Source organism: Elaeis guineensis, chromosome 2, assembly GCF_000442705.2.
Source record: "Elaeis guineensis isolate ETL-2024a chromosome 2, EG11, whole genome shotgun sequence".
NCBI classification, from domain to species: Eukaryota; Viridiplantae; Streptophyta; class Magnoliopsida; order Arecales; family Arecaceae; genus Elaeis; species Elaeis guineensis.
The window spans coordinates 112,723,529-112,744,851 of NC_025994.2; the positions used below are offsets into that span (position 1 = coordinate 112,723,529).

General features: G+C 36.4%; 2 protein-coding genes across 2 annotated transcripts; one reads left to right on the forward strand and one right to left on the reverse strand.

Annotated features, from left to right (window-relative positions):
• Window positions 1–1,320: 1,320 nt before the first annotated feature.
• LOC105044112 (multiprotein-bridging factor 1b) lies at window positions 1,321–11,848 on the forward strand. Its single transcript, XM_010921912.4, has 5 exons — window positions 1,321–1,473; window positions 1,562–1,758; window positions 4,287–4,370; window positions 11,362–11,444; window positions 11,526–11,848. Exons 2-5 carry the CDS (start codon window positions 1,617–1,619, stop codon window positions 11,643–11,645), a joined length of 429 nt encoding a protein of 142 aa, XP_010920214.1. The 5' UTR covers window positions 1,321–1,473; window positions 1,562–1,616; the 3' UTR covers window positions 11,646–11,848.
• A 3,060-nt stretch (window positions 11,849–14,908) lies between these two features.
• Window positions 14,909–20,679, reverse strand: LOC105044126 (tubby-like F-box protein 1). The gene is made up of 4 exons (XM_010921923.3): window positions 20,235–20,679; window positions 19,853–19,940; window positions 17,116–17,245; window positions 14,909–15,701 (listed from the first exon to the last, which is right to left on the reverse strand). Exons 1-4 carry the CDS (start codon window positions 20,574–20,576, stop codon window positions 15,140–15,142), a joined length of 1,122 nt encoding a protein of 373 aa, XP_010920225.1. The 5' UTR covers window positions 20,577–20,679; the 3' UTR covers window positions 14,909–15,139.
• Between the last annotated feature and the right edge of the window lie 644 nt (window positions 20,680–21,323).

Consider the following 21,323-nt stretch of genomic DNA (forward strand, 5'->3'; position numbering starts at 1 on the left):
AAGATACATCTATATTTTTTTGTAATTCAATTTTGAATGATTTTGATTCATTTCCATGCTTTTGAATATTAGAATCTTTAGTCATAGCTTGATTCATTTTCCAATAACTTATCTAAAAACATTAATAAGCATATCATTTATATTCAGCAAACACTCTTGCATTTATTTATCTGTCTTCAGATTGTTCTCTTTAGCTCCTAAATAATGATCATTTGCTTTATGGTCTTTAGATTCTACATTAAAAATTTCTAAAATGGCCCATATAAGCTTTATGACGGTATATTTTATCCATTTTTTCTCCTCATGTTCTATATAATAGGGATAAAACCTTTTGATTTCTTCATTTCTTTGAGATGCTTGACATTTTTTTTTTTTGACTTACCTAGACCTTTAGTTTGAAGTGGGGATTGATTTATTAACTATAGTATGGCCACTATCATGTCCAGACTATTTCATTCATGAAAAGAATGAGAAAGAAAACAATCATAAACAAAAAAAAGAGAAGCAACTTAAGGTAGTAGATGAGGACATGAGAACTAACGAAGAACATCTAATATCCAATCTTGGAGAAGAGAAGTTCGTAAATGATGAAATTAGAGAAAGTAAAATCATAGAATAAAAAAAATAAACTTATCCAAGAAAAATGCCTTTTAAGATAAATAATCATCTCATGGGCACTATTTTTTATTTTTTTGATTAAATTACAAAAAACCCACCCAATGTTTTCATTTATTACATTTGCATCAAATCATTCATAAAACCCACACTCACATTTAGTTAAATGAATGACACTAATAAATCATTTACTTTTTATAAAAAATTAAAATTATCCTTAAGCGAAGAGAATGATACATACAAGTTTTCTTTTTCTTTTCTTTTTGTATCATTTGATGGATGTTATATTACTTAAAGTTATTTTTATTATTTTTTAATTTTTTTTTGATATAGTATTTGAATTTTATTTAAGGTTAATGGTTTGCCTTATAAGTTAAAAGTACGGGACGAAAATAAACGTCAGAGGATAAATATATATTTTTAAATTATTAAATGTAAGTGTAATTCATCCTTACTCTTAGAGGATTTTAGTAATTGATTTTTTTTTCTAAATAAATTAGCTGATCATATTTTGTTTTGTGGTACATATCGGTGGCATGCCTGATGGATCTTTTTTATATTATATAATAATTTTCTGTTGAAATATACCGGCGTGAAGTGTGGATATATGTAGTTTGTTTTATAGAAAAAAACTGATTTATTTTAGTGAAAAAAATGGATCCGAGATGATGGATGGGTAGCATTAGCGTATGTCTTTACCGGCACGTGGAAGATCCGATAAAATCCTGCGCAGCCATCCGCTCGGAGTTCCGTATTGTATCGTGAGCGGTTGCGCTATTGGTGGATGGCGAGCGGACGGTGGAATGCGTTAACGGGGCGGTGATCGCATATCGGCTCGAAATAATTAAATACCTAAAGGTCAGCTTTGGAGCTTCTCATTTCCGTTTCCCCGTTTCTCTTCTCTCTCGAGTTCCGATCGCCTTCTCCCCTTCTCTCTAAACCCTAGGGTGCGAGCCATCGATCGAATCGAGTGATTTAGCGATCTATCGGCGAGGGTTGTAATGTCTGGGATTGGTCCGATCACCCAGGATTGGGAGCCCGTCGTGATCCGCAAAAAGGGCCCCAACGCCGCCGCAAAGAAGGACGAGAAGGCTGTCAACGCCGCGCGACGCAGTGGAGCTGAGATCGACACCCTAAAGAAGTGTATGCGATTACAATCTTTCCTTTTTTTTCCCTATTCGATTGCCATGGATGCTAGGTTTTGTATCTTTTATCTATTTGTTTTGCATGCCTCTCTCTTTCTCCGTTGAAATTAATGAAATATCATTCGTATTTTGATTCCAAGTTTCTAGTTGATGCAATGAGTTTTCCTAGGTTTTGGATGATTTCTGAGATCCACTTGTACACGAAAAGAGATTCTTCTTTTCTTGATATCAGATTTTTTTTTTTTGGTCTGATTATTTGCATACATATGGTGTGATTAAGGTTTTTTTTTTTCCTTTTTTTGGTTAATGCTCAGGCTGGTTGCCAAAAAAAAGGAAAAATGAAAAAAAACAAAGATACATCACCGGAAGAAAAAAAGGAAAATTAACAAGAACGATAGGGAAAGAAAAATAAGTATTTTATTGAAGGAAAATTGTGATGAAAGAAAAAAGTGGTTATGTCAGTGTGAGGATCTGTCCGGGCATGTGTTTTGTCCATCGGTTGTGCACCAGGAGGTTTGCATACAGGGTGATGAATTAAAATGACACTTTTTGGCTAGCTTTTTTGGGTGAAGTGTGGGTTATTGCAAATTGTATCAGAAGGGACTGGTCCCATTTGGAGCTTACCATGGATCAATTATGATAGGATTTGATTGGATTTGGATCCTTAGCCTGATGAGGATGTCAAAGTTTAAATGGGAGCATGTGAGAACCAGTGAGAGCATGTGCTTAGTCCCCACGTTAATTATGCATTGGAGAGATCTTGGGTATATGTATACACGCTAACAAGCTCAAATAACATGACACCTTCTAGCTAGCCATTTTAGGTGAGGTTCAGGTTATTACAAATTATCTTGAACCAAGTTTATCTTTATTTTCTATTAAAATCACTACCTACCTTCTGGAGAAGAAAAATTTCAGGAGAAAAGTTTGGTCTTATAGTTTTCCTTTGATTTTCTCTGTGGATTTTCTTTTCAGTAATAAACAACTGAAAAAAGGATAAAATTGCTGATTTTTTCTTCATGGATTTCCTTGATTTCTCTTCATGGACTTCCCAATATAGTTTCTTTTATTTCACTTTCCCAACACCAAATAGAGCCTAACTGTTGGCAATGGTTCTGTATAAAGTAAACTGGCACCTAGGAAGAAGATAAAATTGATAATTCCTAGGTTAAGGTCAGCATATTAATATGGTTTACTTCTCTTAACATTTTCTTCAGTTTATGGGCATTGAGTGGGGCAAAAGATTTGACCAAGAGCAGCACAATGAGATTGAATTTCAGGAGTAAATTCTTCCCTACCCAATCAAAAGTAGACAATTTTGAGATTCAACTGCTTGAGAACATTCAAATTCATTCAAAGTGTTATGTTTAATCATGAAGGATAAGGGCTACCCAAATGCAAAGGCACAGGCTTTCTCTCCTCTAAAATAAAGGGGAAGCTGATTAACCCAGAACTAGTTAAGAATTTGAAGGTAGTTTTTGATTATTGCCGAAAAGGAATGAGTCTCATATCGAAACAAGATTTCGTAAAAACCCTGTGGGCAGACACTTTTCTCTTGTTGATAGGTGAGGGGACTTCCCTCTTTGCTCATAAGTAAGCCGCCTCCTTGGATTTCCATCCACAAACTATCTTGTCTTGCAGTCGGCCCGGTTCTCTCTCTTTCCCAGCTGGCCCTCTCTTTCACGCTGCTGAAATTTATAAAATTTTTTTTTTGTTCTGGTTGTTATAAATTTTCTGCATTGAAGTTGGTTGTTCTTCCAAAGGAGGAGCTCGATTCAATTTTTATATGTCGATTCATTTTTCTAGGTACTTCTGACTTGGGTTACTCTTGTCTTCCAATCCATTTAAGAAAATGAAGTTTGTATTGGATATAATGGAAAATTGTTGTTCTGTATTGTAAACATTTGATTGAGGAGAGTTCACAACATTTCTCCTGTTTTTTTTCCATCTTTAGCCCCAAAATCTTTTCAACTTCATTCGTGGGAATGTCATGTTTACTGTTAGCTCTTCAATTTTGTTATCAGCTTTTTCTCATCCTACTGTTGAAGTCTTAACTTTACATCCTCATGAAATCTCGCATGTCTTTGTCTTTTAAAAATACTATTATTTTTCTGAATAACACCATATGCCCGCAGGATCATTATGCCCTCATTGTTGATACAAGTAAGAAGATTTATACTTTTAGCTTGTTGAGAGTTCATGTGGAAGTGTTTTGTTTGGCAATCAATTCAAGAATTTTGTTTATTTGATTGAGTATATTTGCTTATGTACCATTGCTTAAGATTTTATTTTTTGGCAATAATATTGTTTAGATGATATTTCTCCATGTTATTTCGAAACTTTCAAATTCTGCGCAATGAAAGATAGTAGCTGTATGCTTATGATAGTTGTGAAATGATTCTCTTTTTTGCTGATGTGTATTGTCCATTTTCAAATAATGTATTCCTTGATATCCAGAGTAATGAGCTAAGTTATAAGAGGTTGCCAGACTTATACGTTTAATTTTACTCTTCTTTTTTTCTGTAGCTAATGCTGGAACAAACAAGGCTGCTTCTAGCAGCACATCTTTAAATACAAGGAAACTGGATGAGGAATCAGAGAATCTCTCTCGTAAGTGCTCTTAGCTTAGTAGCAAACATTGAATTTGATTCTTTATCACCTTCTTTTATCATTTTAATTTGTAGATTAATCTTTTGATTTTAACTTTCCCATGTCAGAGTTTTCCATCCTAGTTAACATGTGTTTTTTTTTTTTCCTTCTCTGCCAATCATAATGCTTAATGTTTTTCTAAAAGGGAGAGGGAAGGAGACCACAGAATCATGTCAATTAACTTTTCTTTGCCATGCTAGAATCTTGTCTCTTGTTGCTAGAATTTAGTATGTTTCCTTCATTCGATCCATATTCCATTATATAGGGATTCTGTATTATGCTTTCTTGCAAACATCAATTATCTCTTCGTATTTTTTAAGTCCTGCAGGGAGTTATGATTATAATTTGAAGTATTACTTTATAAAGAGTCTGAATGACAATGTGGGACAAAATTATGCTCCTAATCAAGTAGTCATTTGTATTATTTCCATATCCTTTACCATACAGCATTCTTCTTCACCCTTTTGTTGTTTAATTATTTTGTAGCCCTCCATATCTTTATTTTGTACAAACAAATAACCTCCTTGAGTGCAATAGTTAAAATCTTAAATAGTACCTATATATAGGAACATACTGGACATTCTAGTGATCATAATAACTATTGCAAACAGAGGTTCTCAACTTTCTGAAACTTGACTTGGTGGTACTTTTTTTAATGGATGCATGAGAACACACCTGTTTATTTGTTTTGTGAAGACCCTAAGGAATGTCTTGGAGTTTGAGTTCAATCTAGTGAAATACACCTATATAGAGTTTGGAATGTGCATTTGTAATAGCGCCTCTACAAACTGGGCATGTACAAAAAGAAACAAACGTAAGGGTTACACTAAACTTGATCCAAGAGGATCACTAGACTTGATGTGGACCATTTTGGCCACTACTTGTAGGACTGGACAGAGTCCAAGAGCGAGATCTATCATATAGAGAAGCTGAATCGTGCGCCAGACTTCCGAAGATCATAACTTGGCCATATGACCCTTGATTGAGATGATCCTTTTTTTTTTTTTTTGGAAATCGAGTAACTTCTGAGAACTATGATGTAGTGCTAACTCTTGAAAGGAGCCGGATCTCTAGCAATCAGACCTAAATTCTATCATTTGGGCTTTGAAATGGGACGCTCAAATCAATTTTTTTTCAAGATATCTTCCAATTCGAGAAGCATTAGGTTGAGTGGCCGAAGGCAAGATTGTTGTAGGAGTTAAGATCTACTTTCTATAAGATTTAGCTTTTTCATGTTTGTTTCTACTAGATATGTCTATTTTTGGAAAGCTAGTCCTATTCGAATTATAAGAGAAATTCGATTCGAATTGTACAAGAACAGACCTCGTCATTATAAATAGAGATTATGTATCTCAGTTTTGTGATCACCAATGATCAATGATCGATTGATCAGTGAAAGAAAAGAGGATGTAAACCCTATTTTTGCTAATTTTTTTATATTTTTCTTAAATTTTTTTGAAAGATTCGAGTTGAGTAGGTTGAGGGAATTATTCCTTATCCCTGATTAGATCAAAAGCGGGCCATTATAAATTTCTAAGTAGTGGTAGAAAAGGCCTTAAACAAAGACATCTAATTGCAAGTTCCTTTTGAGCTCTAGTTCAAGCTAGTCTTGATCATAGTGGCAAGCCTTGGTAATTAGTCCTAGAAAGGCAATGCATTGATCTTTATACGAATACAGACTAGGTTATCCTTATTGAAGGGAGGATGAGCTATAGAATGTTTTAGTATGCTCATCCAGATTCACTTGTAGCTGGTTTCTCTCCATCAAAAAACAGGCCGTCAATTAGGCCTGTAATATAAGTGCATGGTGTCGCATTGTTTCTTGCATGAAATGCTTGTTTCTTGCTTTTAGTTCTCATTTAGAAACTCCAATGTCGTATCCTACCTTATTTAGTTTCTAGTTGTGGTTGGTAATACTCAGATTTCCTTAAGAGTAGGATTCTTGTCCCCATAATCTTTACTTTCAAGCAAACTAATGGATACTTGGATTACTGTTTTCATTCTTTTTATGGATCTTATGACAAGGACTACAATTGCTGAATTATTAAGAAGTAATTTATTGAAATTATTCCCTAAATTTAGCATCTTTGTCGTTTGAGACTGCCAAGGCCATTAATCATTCAAAAATTGAGACCATGGTTTTCGTCTCACCATCAAATTTGCTGAAAATTTGCTCATATCTCAAGATATTCAGCATGGGATATTGCTAGTTATTTTTTTAATTGCATTTCTTGGAGTTACTAATGATTGATTAACTTTTTTTTATCGTTCATATGTACATTAATAGAATTCTTGTGAAAAATGACCTTAGGGTGTGTTTGGTTGCAAGGAAATGCATGGTGAAGAAAAAGTAGAATTTTTCCATGCAAAGGGAAAAGTTTTTTGGAAAATTATTGAAAACTTTCCTAATTTGTTAATTTTTAATTAAAGAAACAAATAAAAAACAAAAGTTTCTAAAAGAAATCCTACTAATTTTTCTTTCAAAGCATACCCTTAGATCATGGGGATTCTTCATATCGAACATCATTTCATAGAAGTCACATGATATTGCTTGCTAATAAGGTGAAACATGGTTTTAGAGTCCCACCCAAAGTCCACAATCTCGATGCCGAGAAGCATATTGGTTAATTACCAGTTCGGTGTGATACAAGTCGATACATATCCATCCCGTACTGGAACAGCTCTGGAACCTGTTGTTCATTTTTTATTTCAGTATGCCTTGATACAAGTTGGTACACTTTAGTACAGGTCAGCTTGCACTTTGGTCCGCCTCAGTATAGAACAGTTCACCTTGGTATGGGGTGGTACAGAGCCTGTACCAACTCGAATATTAGTTTTGTACTAGTTCTGATTTAGTACAGTATGGTACACCTCGAACCAGATAGGTTCGGGTGGTCCATCAGTATGTGGTCCCACCTATCCAGCAATTCTATATCATTCTCTATATGTAATGTATGAGGTCAATAGTGAGGATTTTTTTATCATCAATCCATCAAATCAGCAGAAATTGCAACTTCTGTTTTTTGCTTTTCGCTATTCAAATGAGTATGAAATTTTCACTTGTTGAAGGAAATCTAATCCTTAATTTGTGGGAAAATATTGGACTGATAATTGTGCAAGTTGACAGGCTGGAAAGTCCCAAGTACTAGATTATGTGTGATGTTTTTAAAAGTGGTTACTTAATTTAATCGGGCACCAACAGAAAGTTTCAAGTTAGCTCGCTAATGGTGAATTCAACTTTAAACATCCGAGAGGAATATCTTAATGGAAGAGCATCTCCTGGAAGAGGATAAAATCCTAGTCTTAGTGCGCACTTGTGTGAGGAGTGTACAGTGGGAACCTTCTGCAACACATAGGCATGTTCTAGGAAAGAATATTCTATATTTCAATAAGTTACATGCTCTTATGGTTATCTTTATTGCTAATGAATGGGCAAAGCAATTCTAATTCCATTAAATACATCCCATTAGTCAGGAAAATTCATGGCTTCCAACCAATATGGTTTCCAACTTTCAGTGGGCATTTCAAGCATGAAAAATGGAATGTTGCTTTCAAATGTCTTAGAATAGACTGCCACGTCTTAGGGTTCCATTTTAGAGCCTTTGCTGGTGGACATGGGATGAAGAATAACTTTGCCCGGCTAAAACATACACAAGTTTTTTTTGTGATGATACATCTAGTTCTCATCATGTCATTTTGTTGAAGAAATATGCTTTTTATGTTATTCGGTTACAAGTTCACATATGCTATAAGCATAGTCTGCCGCACTATACCATACCTGCATGGTACGGGGCATATATTGTACCATACCATTCTCTCACCGATATGTTGTCTCGTACTATACTAAACCACATACGAATACTATAATAGGATGGTACCTGTATGGGGTCTGTTACTGAGATGGTAGACCTTGGCTGTAAGTATGGGTAAAGGTATAGCAGATCCTAAATCAATCTATATTGGACCCAATTTTGGCTAGACACGTGGTCAAAATTGTGGGGTGGGTATGGATTTTGCAGATCCTGGTGAAGCTGGACCTGAACCTCATTCAGCCCACATAAAACCCCAGCTACAAATTGTCTAATTAATTAGAAAACCAGATGACAAGAACAAGAATAGAAATCTCAGTCTTTTATCTATGAATATGTGGCATATAGAAATCCTGGTGCTATTATCCAGTATTGAAACATGCATAAAGACAGATATCAAACATATATGAAGCCCTTTAATGCATATTTCACCTACCGAAAAATTAGCACTAAATTAAGGGCCTGTTTGGCCAAGCTGTGAAAATCAGCTTATTTTGAAATGATTTCTTTTCAAATGAAGTTTCAAAAAAAATGCTGTAAGAGCGAAGCAGTTTGTGTTTAGCAAAATCATTTGATAAGCACTTTTATCAGTATTTGAGAAGTAGTTTGTGTTTGGCAAATTTTTCAAAAAAAAATACTTTTGACCGTCAAATTACAAAAAAGGGCATGTATAGATTTACTTTACAATTAATATTATTTAAATAGATAGATGATTTTAAATATTTATTATGGTTAATTTTAATTAAGTTTTTTATTTTTATTTAATTAAATATAAAAAATAAAATAACAAAAAATATATTAAAAATTTTAATCAATATAAGAAAGGGCGATGAGGCAGTCAGGCAGCGTGAGAATAATGGGAGGGTTACGTCAAAATAAATAAAGATAGTTATGGTAAATAATGATTTTGAGTAAGGATATTTTTATCTTGAAAACATTGAATTTCTGCTTTTGCTTCCAAGGAGAAGTTTCAATTTTCTGCTTTTTCACCGCAGCAGAAAAACCGCTTCTGCTACCACTCAGAAGCAGATTATTTTTTAAAATAAGCTTGGCCAAACATCCTGTTTTTTCAAAAGCTTCTTCTTCCCCAAAAGCTTGGCCAAACAGGCCATAGCAATCAAACATCTCGAATTCTTAAATTGCTTTTACTTCCTCTGGGCAATTGCGTCCCTTATCATTTTCTAGCCTTGGTCACATGATTTTCAGCAACCATTTTTAGCTTCAAGTAGTGAAAGCTGATGATAACTCCCGTTTGCTTAAATTTACTGTTAAGCAATAGTGAGTGATGTCACATTTATTTTTCATATTGTTCTTGTTGAGCTCATCCATTTTGGTGGGTTCATCTGGTTTATAAAGCCTATGATGTATGATACACTGTTCATTACCTATACAACCTGTGTTACCTGTTCATTATAAAGCAATTGGTTCTACCAGTTGAACAGTGTATGGAAGTGAAAAGAACTGTACGGCTACTAAACTTAAATTCTGATGAAAGTTCCCATTTCTCCAGCTCCATGACCCAGGGGATTATGTTATTCCTACCTAAGATGCCCAAGATGCTCTTGCATCATAACAACACATTAGGCTAAATCAGTGAGTAGAACTATGTTGCATGTTGCTATAGCCTCTTGAGCTATTTGGCTATGAAGAAGCCTACCTTTTATTTTTCATATTCTTCTCTATGTTTCTACTGTCTTCTCAGTTTTCATGACAATGGAGTTCTACATGACCAATGGAAGCTTATGATACGACAAAATAACCCAATGTCATGTTGCACTGTGGTTGTTACGCAATCATACCTTCTTCCTTACATTTTCAGCCAACCACTTTCCTTGGGACCAGTTTTAAAACATCGTGTGTTTGCTGTACTAACAAATATGATATTCTTGATCAATTAAAATCAAAAAAGAATATTATATGATATGTGGATGATTTAATGTTTTACCTACATCATAATCTATACTATTGTTTGATGGGGCTGGCCATAAGGAGTACGTTATATACACAGCAGACCCATTACCATCCCAACATACATGCTCTATGATGGTTGGCCGTAAAACAACATGGACCATATATGCAAGCACAATAGAAGACCCATGACATGTCAGTTCCATAACCAAAATCATTGTTTTTGATGGTTAAGTATTATGATATTTCTATGTTTCACATAGGACTTGTTTAGTTTACGGAAAAAAATTTTCTTCACAAAAAGTAACTTTCAGAGAAGTTATTTTTGGAGAATAGATTTTTGGCATATTTGGTTGATCATGGGAAAGCGATTTATTGCAAAGTGGCTTGTGTTTGGTTGAGCACCCATTTTTTTAAAAAAATTATATAGAATATCTATTATATCCTTCATAGATATAAGACCATATCGTTTTGCTCCTAAATTTTATAAATAATGATATTATATTTATATTAATAGAATATAATATTAATATATTATAATATAATAACATTAGATCATAATAATTTATTGTATTAATATAAATATTAATATATTAATATTAATACTATATTAATATTAATAAAAAATATTATATTAGTATAAATATTAAAATAATATTAAAATACAATAAATATTGTAATATTAATATAAACATTATGTTATATTCATATAAATATTAGGATAATATTAATATTATATTAATATTTATAAAGATAATATTTAAATGATTTTTTTGAAAATTTATATGCTCCACAATTATATATTTACAAAATCATCGTCATCGTAACCATCCATTGATATTTTATAAAATTTTAACCATGCATTGATTAAAGAGGCTTAGTATTTGCACCTAAACTTTTTTTCTATTGAAATTATAAAACTGCCTTGTCTTACTTGTAATGAGAGAAGCAGCAGTTCACAAGCTTAAAAACTCTCACTGAAAGGATACAACGGGTAGATAACATGGTCAATCTGTATAGGTTACCCTGTGATTGTGAGAAATTTGAGAGTTAAGTTTGAGGAGTTTTAGTCAAATCATCTTCATAGTTGAGCTGATCAGTTTTATGTGGTGCTTCATCACTGTGTCAAGTGTTTCAATTTAACAGTTAAATAATAGCTGTTCTTTGATTTCTAATGCTGTGAAAAAGGAGCATATCTTGATGGCAACAGTATCTATGCTTTTCACCTGAATCAGATGAACGGGTGTCAACGGAGCTCAAGAAGAATATCATGCAGGCTCGAATAAATAAAAAGTTGACTCAGGCACAACTTGCTCAAGTATCTTTTATTCCCTTTGTCTCTAAAATTGGAGTTGTTTCGATTTCTTTCACATTCTCTAACAATGTTTAATGTTAACAGCTGATCAATGAGAAACCCCAAGTGATTCAAGAATATGAGTCTGGGAAGGCCATTCCAAATCAACAAATAATTACGAAACTTGAAAGAGTTCTTGGGGTGAAATTGCGAGGTAAAAAATGATGGCAAGCCAGCATGTCCCATCAACGGCCAAGTCTTTATAAAGGAATCTCATGTGCAGCATTTGTATCTGTTTTGAGTATGTGCGGTTTGATTTGGTGCACCTTGTGAAAACTCTGTTGCTAAGTAATGTTTTGGCTCTTTTAATTTGTATGTTTAATCTGTAACTGGAGATCAGTGCGCAATTTATCCAGTACCTTTAAGTAGTTCTCCTGGTTTGCAATCTGTTTGTGTATATGTTTTTGGTCAACCAGAACAGTTAATTACTAGGGTAGACTCCAACCATCCCATCAGTGGCACTCACATATATGGATTTGGTTTTATGATTGGATTCTATATATCCTATATTGACTTGAATTGACAAGGTCCTGAGCTGGATTACTCATTTGATCATATACAAGGCAGACACCCCAGTATAAGTAGGATTTTTACAAGATCCTTGGCCTTTGCCAGCCAACTTATCTTGTGTCTAGAAAGAATTTCCTATATAAATCACCATGCATTTGTAGAGTTAATCATGCAGCCATCGGTGCCGTTGCTGTTTGTCATTTCCACCTCACTTTCATGAATGGATGTTTGAAAGATAGCTTAATAAAGGTAAACTCTAAGATTGAGTAGTTCGAGACTGGGTGAAGATATATTTTTGGATCCTCATGATGTTTATTTGTGATGTGGGTCCACAATTATCGTAGAATTTAAATTTAATTCATTTTGGATGTGCTTAGTAATTGAATAATTATTTCTGATTCGTTATGCCGATTGAGATCGTAATTTCAACTGCTTTCACGATATAAGTGGTTGATTGCTCCATCAGGTCCTGTGCCTGGGAGAGAGCCTAGTATCTAGCCTTTTTGGGTTTATAGTTTGTTACCAGTTTGGGTTTATAGTTTGTTACTAGCAAGTAGCGTTGAACCATGTGGTCTCTCTAAGGGAGATTATCCATGTAGGAGCATGGGATGTTTGACCCCTTCTCACCGCATCTCTGGGATCCCTGGAGCACCAGGAATTGGCTCTGCTGCCCTTGCCTTCATGCGATGGTTCTTGGAGAAACTAGGTTACATGGTCAGCTCTTAAAAATGGCAAAAAAAAAAAGTCGGTGTTGAATTCTCTGTGGCCTTCAGTGATGGATATGGACTCGGAACCTTCAGTTCAAAGGATGATATAGATCAGTTCTGAGGCAATTCTTCTATTTCTATCTTCTCGATCCAATTGATGATTAGCTAGTCATGAGTATCTCTCAACAGTTCTATCAGCAATTCAGAGTGCAGTTTCCTTTAACCAGCTTAGTCTAAATCTCCCTTGTGCCACCGCCTCAGGCAAAGCGCGTGCGAGTTCGCGTATCTAGAAGTAGACACTGTGGGAAAGGAAGAAGTCCCTGGCCCAAGGTCACAAGCTATTTGTCGTCTAGTCTTTCAGCTGGATCTTGGAAACGTGAATTCCCAAATTTTGCTGTGACTTGGGTCTCCAAGTTCAGCAAGTTGCCAGCTGAATCGAATAAAAGGCAATATAAAAGCGAGGAAGGAGTTCGAATGAGGTGATCTTGAGAAAAAGGAGAGCATCGACTCCTGATGAACTGGAAGTAAGCAATAATCTAAGAATAGAGTTCAGAGATACTACCCAAAGAAGAGACATGGTGGAAACAAACGTCTAGATGTTAGCCGGGAGCGGAGGGTGACAAGAAGAGGCAGCATAACAGACGTGGGATTAATCGAGAAACTCATGGCTCAAAATAGCGACAGCTTGAGATGGGGGGATGGATCACTGACCATATTTACTCGGATAACCCTTGGTTGCAATGTCCCATCGCACCTTCCATTTTAAAAGAAGATCCAGACCCTTGAAATGCTACGCAGGAAAGGATGGAACCTAAACAAATGATGCCCGCTTGATGAAACAGTTGATCACCTGCTGGTGAAACTGCAAATGAACGAGAGCTGTGTGGAAAAATGGTTGCCGAATCTTTAAGATATAAACATGCTTCCCATATCTGGTGAAGAGCTTTAGCATAACCGAAGCAAGGTTCGAATTCACCCCCACTGCAAGGCCAGCATGGATTCAGCGGACGAAGGTAGTGCTCGGTCTGTTTGGAGAGAGAGCAACTTGGGTTTTGCTCCTGCAAAAAGATCGTGACAAGCAAATGGCAACAGCGTGGTTCTGTGAATGGAGATTCCGGTGGAGGAAAAACATAAGGAAACCTATTATTTTGTTTGCAAGAAGATCCATGAAGAGGGCAAAAAAACAAATCCTTTTTGTCGCTCATTTGCTTTAAAATATTGATGTTTGGATGAAAGCTTCCACAATATGAAAAGCTGAAATTTTTATTTTCCAAAAACGTCTCTTTGAACTACATAAATGAAGATACAAAAGAATTTTCTTTTTTATGACAATATTTTTTTCAGAGATTTAGAAATATTTTCTTACTTTACAATTATCTGTAAACAAAGAGAAAACTAGGAGTCTGTTTGGCATCCTCGTTTCCCTACAAAATAGTGAAATACCACAAGGAGATTAATATTAAAAGCATTATTTGCATAAAGCTTCTGCTGTTGTTTGTATTTATTTCCATTCTTTTCTAAAAGCAACAAATCTTGACTACCAAAAACTATAAAGATTTTATAAATAATTCGAAAAAAATTAAAAGTTTTCATCATACAAGTTATTCAATCTAGTTCATTTCTATTTTAGGAAAAAAAAGGCAATACCGAACTGGACCTAGATTTTCTGTTGTTTACTTGTAACCAAACCAACCTTGATAATAAAGTCAAATTTTCCAGAAAAAAGAAGAAAAGAACTTTCCACATTATTTTTTCTTGTTGTTACAAACATTAATTTTTTCTCTTGCGTAACAAACAAGAACACAAACTAAAAGGCTTTTCTTGGGAACGAAAACTTGTTTTTCAGTGAACAGAATCGTAACCGGCCTCCAAGGAAACCACCTCTGAAAACAAATGGCTCAAATAGGAAAGAGAACTTGTTTACCAGGGAAACTAATCGTAGCTGGCCTCCAAGGAGACCACCTCCAAACACATAACCCCTCAAACAACATAAAACCAGCCACCAAATCGTCCCTCACCCGGTTCACCAATCCCCCGCACAGTTTTCAAGCCATCCATATAGGCCACCCAATTCACCAATCCCCCACAGTTCAAACCATCCGCTGGAGACTTTTTTTATTTTTCCATTTTTTTTTCTGAGTTCATCAGAAATCTAGACAAGTTTCCATGGTTGGTGGCACAAGACATCATTACATATCACAACTAAAAACAAGAAGAAAAGATGCCGAGATCGGATTGGTCTCATTGAAACGCCATAAAGTGTACACTATATGACATGCTTCACAGATTAAATCCTGCGCAGCTATCAATGTGATCCAGTGCACGACAGGATATAGCTCAAACAAGACCTCCCCATCCCAGCAAGAAAGGAACAAAAAGTCCCAGTCTCTACAGTTACAACACAACCACGTACACTGCAGGATAACATACTCAGGGATGTTTTCATTCACAGGCAAATTTTGTACCAAAGCTGGTAAGGCAGATGGCAAATGCCACGAAGGCTGATAGTGGCTGCCGGTAGTCCATGGTAAACATGTCGTCACCAACCTTCCCAAACTGAAGCAGCACTGTTTCCTCATCTCCAATCCCCCATGGCTGGCTGGGATCTGCCATTGCCACCAGCTGAAAATTTTTCACTGAAGCAACTGTGACCCGGCCATGAAAATTCAAGCACCAGCACTGCAGATGCTCGTGCCACCTAGGAGCTTTGTTCCTCAGAACTGTCAAACCCCCAGAGTTGTGCGCCTTCGACTTCAGAGGGTCCTCCTCTGCAGTTTCTTGGGCTGTAGGGCATTGCAGGGTACAGTGCATCCTTCTCGGTCCTCTTGATTTTAGTAGGCTGAATTTGTAACATACCTGTCCCACTTTGAAATTACTGGATGAGACCTCAGGACTGATTTGCTTGCTGGCAAAACGCCGGCTTGCTCGGCTGCTTGCTGCCTTTGCACCATTGTATGGTGGCCGGCTGTCATAGATGGTAAACTTTGTCCCCAAGAAGTCAGATCTGCAAGGGACACAAAAGAGCATACCATTCAAACTGATTTAAACATGCTTTAAGAATCTGTACAAGGGGCACAAAAAAGCATACCACTCAGCATGCATTCAAAAACTAGGCTGCAACAAAATTTGCAACTAAAACGGGTAAATAAAAGAAATTTTGAGATAAGCTTTGAAATACAAAGTACATGCATACAAATAGGTCAATACTCTACCTTGTCTCTTATTTTAAAGATGACTACTTGGAATTTTATACAACTTGCAGCATACCGCATAACAGATGCATGTGTTTATATTTTAGTACGCCAGTACCGGGCACATACAATCACATGTGAGAAATAAAATCAGTGGCCATGATTTTTAAAATTAAGGTCCAGATGTCCACTTCTTTTTTAAGAAAATATGTAGTCATCAGGGCTCCAATGTCCATGGGAGAACAGAACGCTTGGGGCAAAGGAAGGGTGGCTCTGCCAGAAACATAACAGATGTATTTTTAAAATGTAGAGTCAAATGCTTGAGGTGAAGTCACAACCCTGAGCATTTGGATTACGTAGATATAGAAATCAAAGATTTGTCAGTCCCAGTTAACATCTAAGCAACTTTACGTGTGTCAATTTATTGACCTGCATGTGTTTGCACCAAGAGGAGCAGACCTTACTCGAACCAAAACATGACTTGTGCATGAGCTACTTGAGCACAGGGTGGAAAAGTTTTGCCTATGAGCAAGGAACTGCGAATAATGATTCAAGTGCCAAATAGGAAACTAAAATTATTAAGAAACCAAGTATTCTAGAAGATTCCAAGGCACTTTGAGGTTTTCAAGAAATGGCAGGAGCGGTTAAGGTAGGCTTAATAGACTTGACACCACACAAGAAGCGACTTCAATGTCAATGCATAAAAAGCAATAAAAGATGAACTTGTAGCATCTAATAGATAAAAGCTGCAGGTGTTATGAACAGATGTTATCTAATCCATCTCTCAGGGATCAGCAAAGCAACAGAAGATATACCACCAGATGTATCAATGTATGCACATGTAAATGAATGCCAACTAGCTATGTTTATGTACGCATATCTACATGACAGAAAAATGTACACATTTTTGTATTTATGTACATGTCATCTGTACAAAGATTTCAATCTAGTTATGTAGGCAAACATTCCACACTGCTTGAACAAAAAAGAAAATCAGATTCATGTTCCAAGAAGTTAAGTGGAATTGTTACTTAGGGAAACCTCAAAAGAAATGCAGTTTTTAATATGGTACAATAGATAGCATAAGCAGGCATAGTTCCACTTGGAGTTTCACCAAAAAACAACTAGAATAGAACTTCTTGAAGCAAAACCAGAACGTTGCTTGATGAGATTACAGATTCCATATAGTGCTTGAAGTAAACAGAAGCTAGAATGCTGGAGGCTCACCTTAACTTCCCCATGTATGCATTGCTTCCTTGGGACAAGTCATCAGCATCAAGAGAGATTATATACTCAGTGTGGGCACCACGCCTAAATCTTCGAGCTGCCAATAGGAATTTCCCTTTATCCGTAAATGCTGCAAGAAGGAACTGAATAAGCCACAAATTCAAGAACCATAAAAGATGAGCAACAGCAAACTAGATATAAAGAAAAAGGAAATCCTTGATCAGATGGTGAATCTCATCCAACCTAGAACATGCGACAATGTAAAATCCTCCTATCAGGATCAGAATTCATCTGAGTTATAGAAACAAAGTCAGAAAAGTCAATCACATAGGTAGAAAAACAACAGATTTTTTCCCCATTATTCAAGGTTAACAAAAAGTACAATGAAACAACACACTACACATCAATAAAATATCAAACAATCTTTTACTGCATGCACGAGTGCATAAATTCAGCCTCAAAAAATTTAGACCATAGAATATGAAAGAATACAGCAAATTCAGAAACCAAGTGAAAGATTGCCCCACCATGAAATTCTCACATCATCATGTTAGCATTATTCTACCTTCATCCATGTTGTACTAAGATTATTTATCACTTCAAGTTGGTCTCCAAGAAACATAGATTGTGGGTAACAGGGTCCTCCATTCCACAACTCCATGAACAAGAGTTAGCCAACCACATGGTTTCACAGCCCCAGCAACAGACTGTGTCATGCCACCCTTTAATAAGAAGCATATTCTCACTGCCAATTATCGACAGCAAAATCTTCCGTATAGTCATTGTAGGTACTAATAGTCCAAATCCTCCATCAAGGACAATTTATTTTGCATCCCCCCCATCCTCGCATATATGTATCCAATCTAACATAACATACTTCAATTGTTTTTGTGTAGACATGCACACAACCTAGATACATGGTTGTGTTTCGGTTAACTTATTTTAAGCTGGTATTAGCTAAATCACTAGCCATAACAGCATGGTCAACAAGCCCTACATATGGGTTTGGACATGTAGATCTTGAGCAGCCACTGAAACCAAGCTGAAAAACCTTACAGTGTGCTATACCAGGCTAGTTGAATTTAAATCAATTGGCAACTTCTCTAAAACCATGAACACAGGTCTAGACACGCTCTGAGTAGACCTAAATTAATAGGCATGGCAGGAAAGGAACAGAAAAGAGGCAAGGCAAAAGAAGGGAAGTGACTTACCACAAGTAATAGATAGAGAAGCGGTGTAAAGAAAACTAAGTCAGATGGGCATCGAGCTCCCGTAATAAAGCACAAGAAGTACAATAAATTTAGAGCAAAAACAAGGTCAATTCAAACATCAGTATATATAGTATACTACATCCAACTACCAAAAGTCACCTAATGGGAACAAAAAAATTGAACCATGAAAACTATTATCTCGAAAGGTGAGAAAACTAGGCAAAAAAAAGTTGCAACGTATCCATGAAAGAAGTTGCGATTATCCCCAGCAAATATTACAAATGTAGCTAATGGCATCACCATCCATAAAAGCAGAATCGAAACCACCAGATGCAAATGAAATCAGCAGCTGGAAGGTCAGAATGAACAAACACCCATCTGCTTTCCTTCAAAGAATCTTAGCTCCCAGTATTCAAGCTTGAGATTGAGAAGTATGCCAAGAATTCCCTTGGCTACACTCAAATATGTGTGTGCTCCATTCCTTCCGCATGCCCCAAAGGGTAGGAGAGAAGATTCATTTTTAAGGGTCAAGAATAGCATAAATAACTCTCAAATGCATATTTATGGAAGCTAGATTGATTAGTACACCATGAGCAGCATGAAGGTTGAAGCATATGAAAGAGCACAGCTAGAATGAGGAGGTATTGTTTGAGAAAAGGGAGAAACTTGCAGAGGGATAAATGTCCGGAATTTGTTAAATAGTGTTCATGAGAGACTCGGGTTTAACATGGACCACAAGCCAAGAATGGAAGATAGAGAGAAATCAATGAGGTCAAATGTCAAAGTATTAAAATTGTTGTCATAAATGATAGTAAATAAGCAAGAACACAATAACCAACAACACGAGATTAAGGACTCCATACAATCCCACAAGACAAACATGTGATTTCAGTACCAACCTAAACCTTTTTTCAATATAAAACATAAAGAGGTAGTGGGATTCTGGCTATCATATCAGGGTGGCATTTTGTGATGAACACGGAACACGAGAGGCACTTAGAATGGCACTTGTGGAGAGGGTGTACTGTAATTGAGTTGAGTTGAAATCTTCATTCACATTCATTTTACAGAAACCACGATCCACCGCATAGTTATAAATATATCAGCAACCTAAATGAAGGCTTTAAGTTAGAATTCCTAGAAATGTAAAAGGTATAATATTAATGTAGTCAAGCATCCAACCACCACCTAGAAGTTAAAATTTCCCAAGGACATGCTCAGGAAGCTGGACCTAAATCATTGCAACCATCATAATAAGGATCATGTTGCATGATAAATTCCAATTTCTAAACGGACACGTGCAATTACCAACTAAATTCAAATGCATAAGAAAAATGAAAGAATTCTGTTCAGAACGAGGCATTGTCCCATTACCAAACAAATTCAAATACATAAGAAAAATGAGAGCTCTGTTCACAACTAGGCATTGCAAGTGAGCATGTTCTTTTACCATCAGCTACATAGATGATGAAAATATTGAAATAACACATCATGAGAAGACACATTATGTTCAAATATCTACTTACTTTGTGTCAAGCCGAGATATAAATAAAATGTTGAATTCTTCTTGTTCCTTTTGATGAAGCATTGGATTGGTAAGTCCTTTGGCCCCGGCTGCATTTAACCCCACATTCCACATCCAGTTAATCTCAAACCTTCTATGATTAAATAAAATTATGGAAAAGAAAAAGAAACACGTAATTTAAATGGAAAATGAAAATCATTAATCCACGAGTCACAACGAAATCTCCCACAAGATGAGATTTTTTTGAAAATACAAAAATCCCCGCCAAGAAGACCCAAGATCCCAAGTTTCCACCAGATCCACGCCCAATCCTTGAAGATTTAAAGGGGAAGAGCAAAACCACGCAGGCAAGGAGATGAAATCGGCGAAAATTTCCGGTTTACCTGTTTGAGGGAGGAAGGGAAGGTGATCCGCCCGCTTTCCATCGGCGATTGGACGATCTCCCTGGTGATCTCTCTCCACGGACGGCAGACGCAGGCGCAGGACACCACGTTCTTCCGGAGCGGCCACCGCTCGCCGTCATCCTCCACCCTCTTCACGATCTCCCCGAGCAGCTCCGGCAGCATTTTCGCCCACCGTCCCTCCTCCTCCCCCGCCGCCACCTCCCCCTCCTCCTCCCCCTCCCGCGGCGGCGATCTCCGCGCCCCCACGAACAGCTCGTTGGACGACACCGACGAGACCGACGACCGTCTCCTCCACTGAATCGCCCTCCGCCGCGATGCCATCTCGCTCTCTCTGTCGACGAGAGAAGGGTTTCTTCCTCTCCCGTTCGTTCGTGGGAGGAGGGCCTTTCTTTTTATTTATTTATTCATTTATTCATTCATGTTATTTATTTATTTATTTATTTATTTTCATTTTTTGGTCGCGAGGAGGATGAGGAAAGAGACGAGGGCAGGCTGAGATAGCGCAGCCTATTTATAGCGTAATGAATACTTCATCAAAATTTTAACATGAGATTTTTTTTTTATTAATGAAATAGATATTTAATTGTGATGGTGACATTCTCTGTCCCTATGTTGACTTGGTCGTTAAATTTAGGCTAGCTAGCAAAGTCCGGGATTTGGATTTATCCAACAGAAACAAAACAAAAATTTTAAAAAAAAAAATATTCAAGATTTGGTCGTCGCCGGTTAGAAGAAAGGTGGAAGATATTTATATAAGATTGAGTTAAAAGTCCTACAAGTATAGGATTTAGCCTGTCCAGCACCCGTATGTTAAGCTATCAGTACTGATTGTGTTTAATATCATAGAATATGAGATCCGACTTAATCCGTATAAATTGGATTTCTTCCGATCCATTCTTGTAGGATGGAAATAAAAAATCTTTGTGAGATCATTTTTTTTTTTCTTTTTATAGAATTCGAGTGAGTCCATTCTATAAAAATTCTGTAAATATTATAAAATGAGAATTGCCGGGCTTATATTCTCATGAATCTTATAGGATTGTACGGGACTGTTCCAAACAAACTCTA

Excerpts from the sequence above, each read along its gene's own strand:
- LOC105044112 (XM_010921912.4), top strand. The coding sequence starts at position 1,617 with ATGTCTGGGATTGGTCCGATCACCCAGGATTGGGAGCCCGTCGTGATC. Across the intron at positions 1,759-4,286 it reads GATCGACACCCTAAAGAAGT|CTAATGCTGGAACAAACAAG; the intron begins GTATGCGATTAC and ends TTTTTTCTGTAG. Across the intron at positions 11,445-11,525 it reads CTCAGGCACAACTTGCTCAA|CTGATCAATGAGAAACCCCA; the intron begins GTATCTTTTATT and ends TAATGTTAACAG.
- LOC105044126 (XM_010921923.3), bottom strand. The coding sequence starts at position 20,576 with ATGGCATCGCGGCGGAGGGCGATTCAGTGGAGGAGACGGTCGTCGGTC. Across the intron at positions 17,246-19,852 it reads ATATCTCGGCTTGACACAAA|CATTTACGGATAAAGGGAAA; the intron begins GTAAGTAGATAT and ends TCCTTCTTGCAG. Across the intron at positions 15,702-17,115 it reads GCATACATGGGGAAGTTAAG|ATCTGACTTCTTGGGGACAA; the intron begins GTGAGCCTCCAG and ends TGTCCCTTGCAG.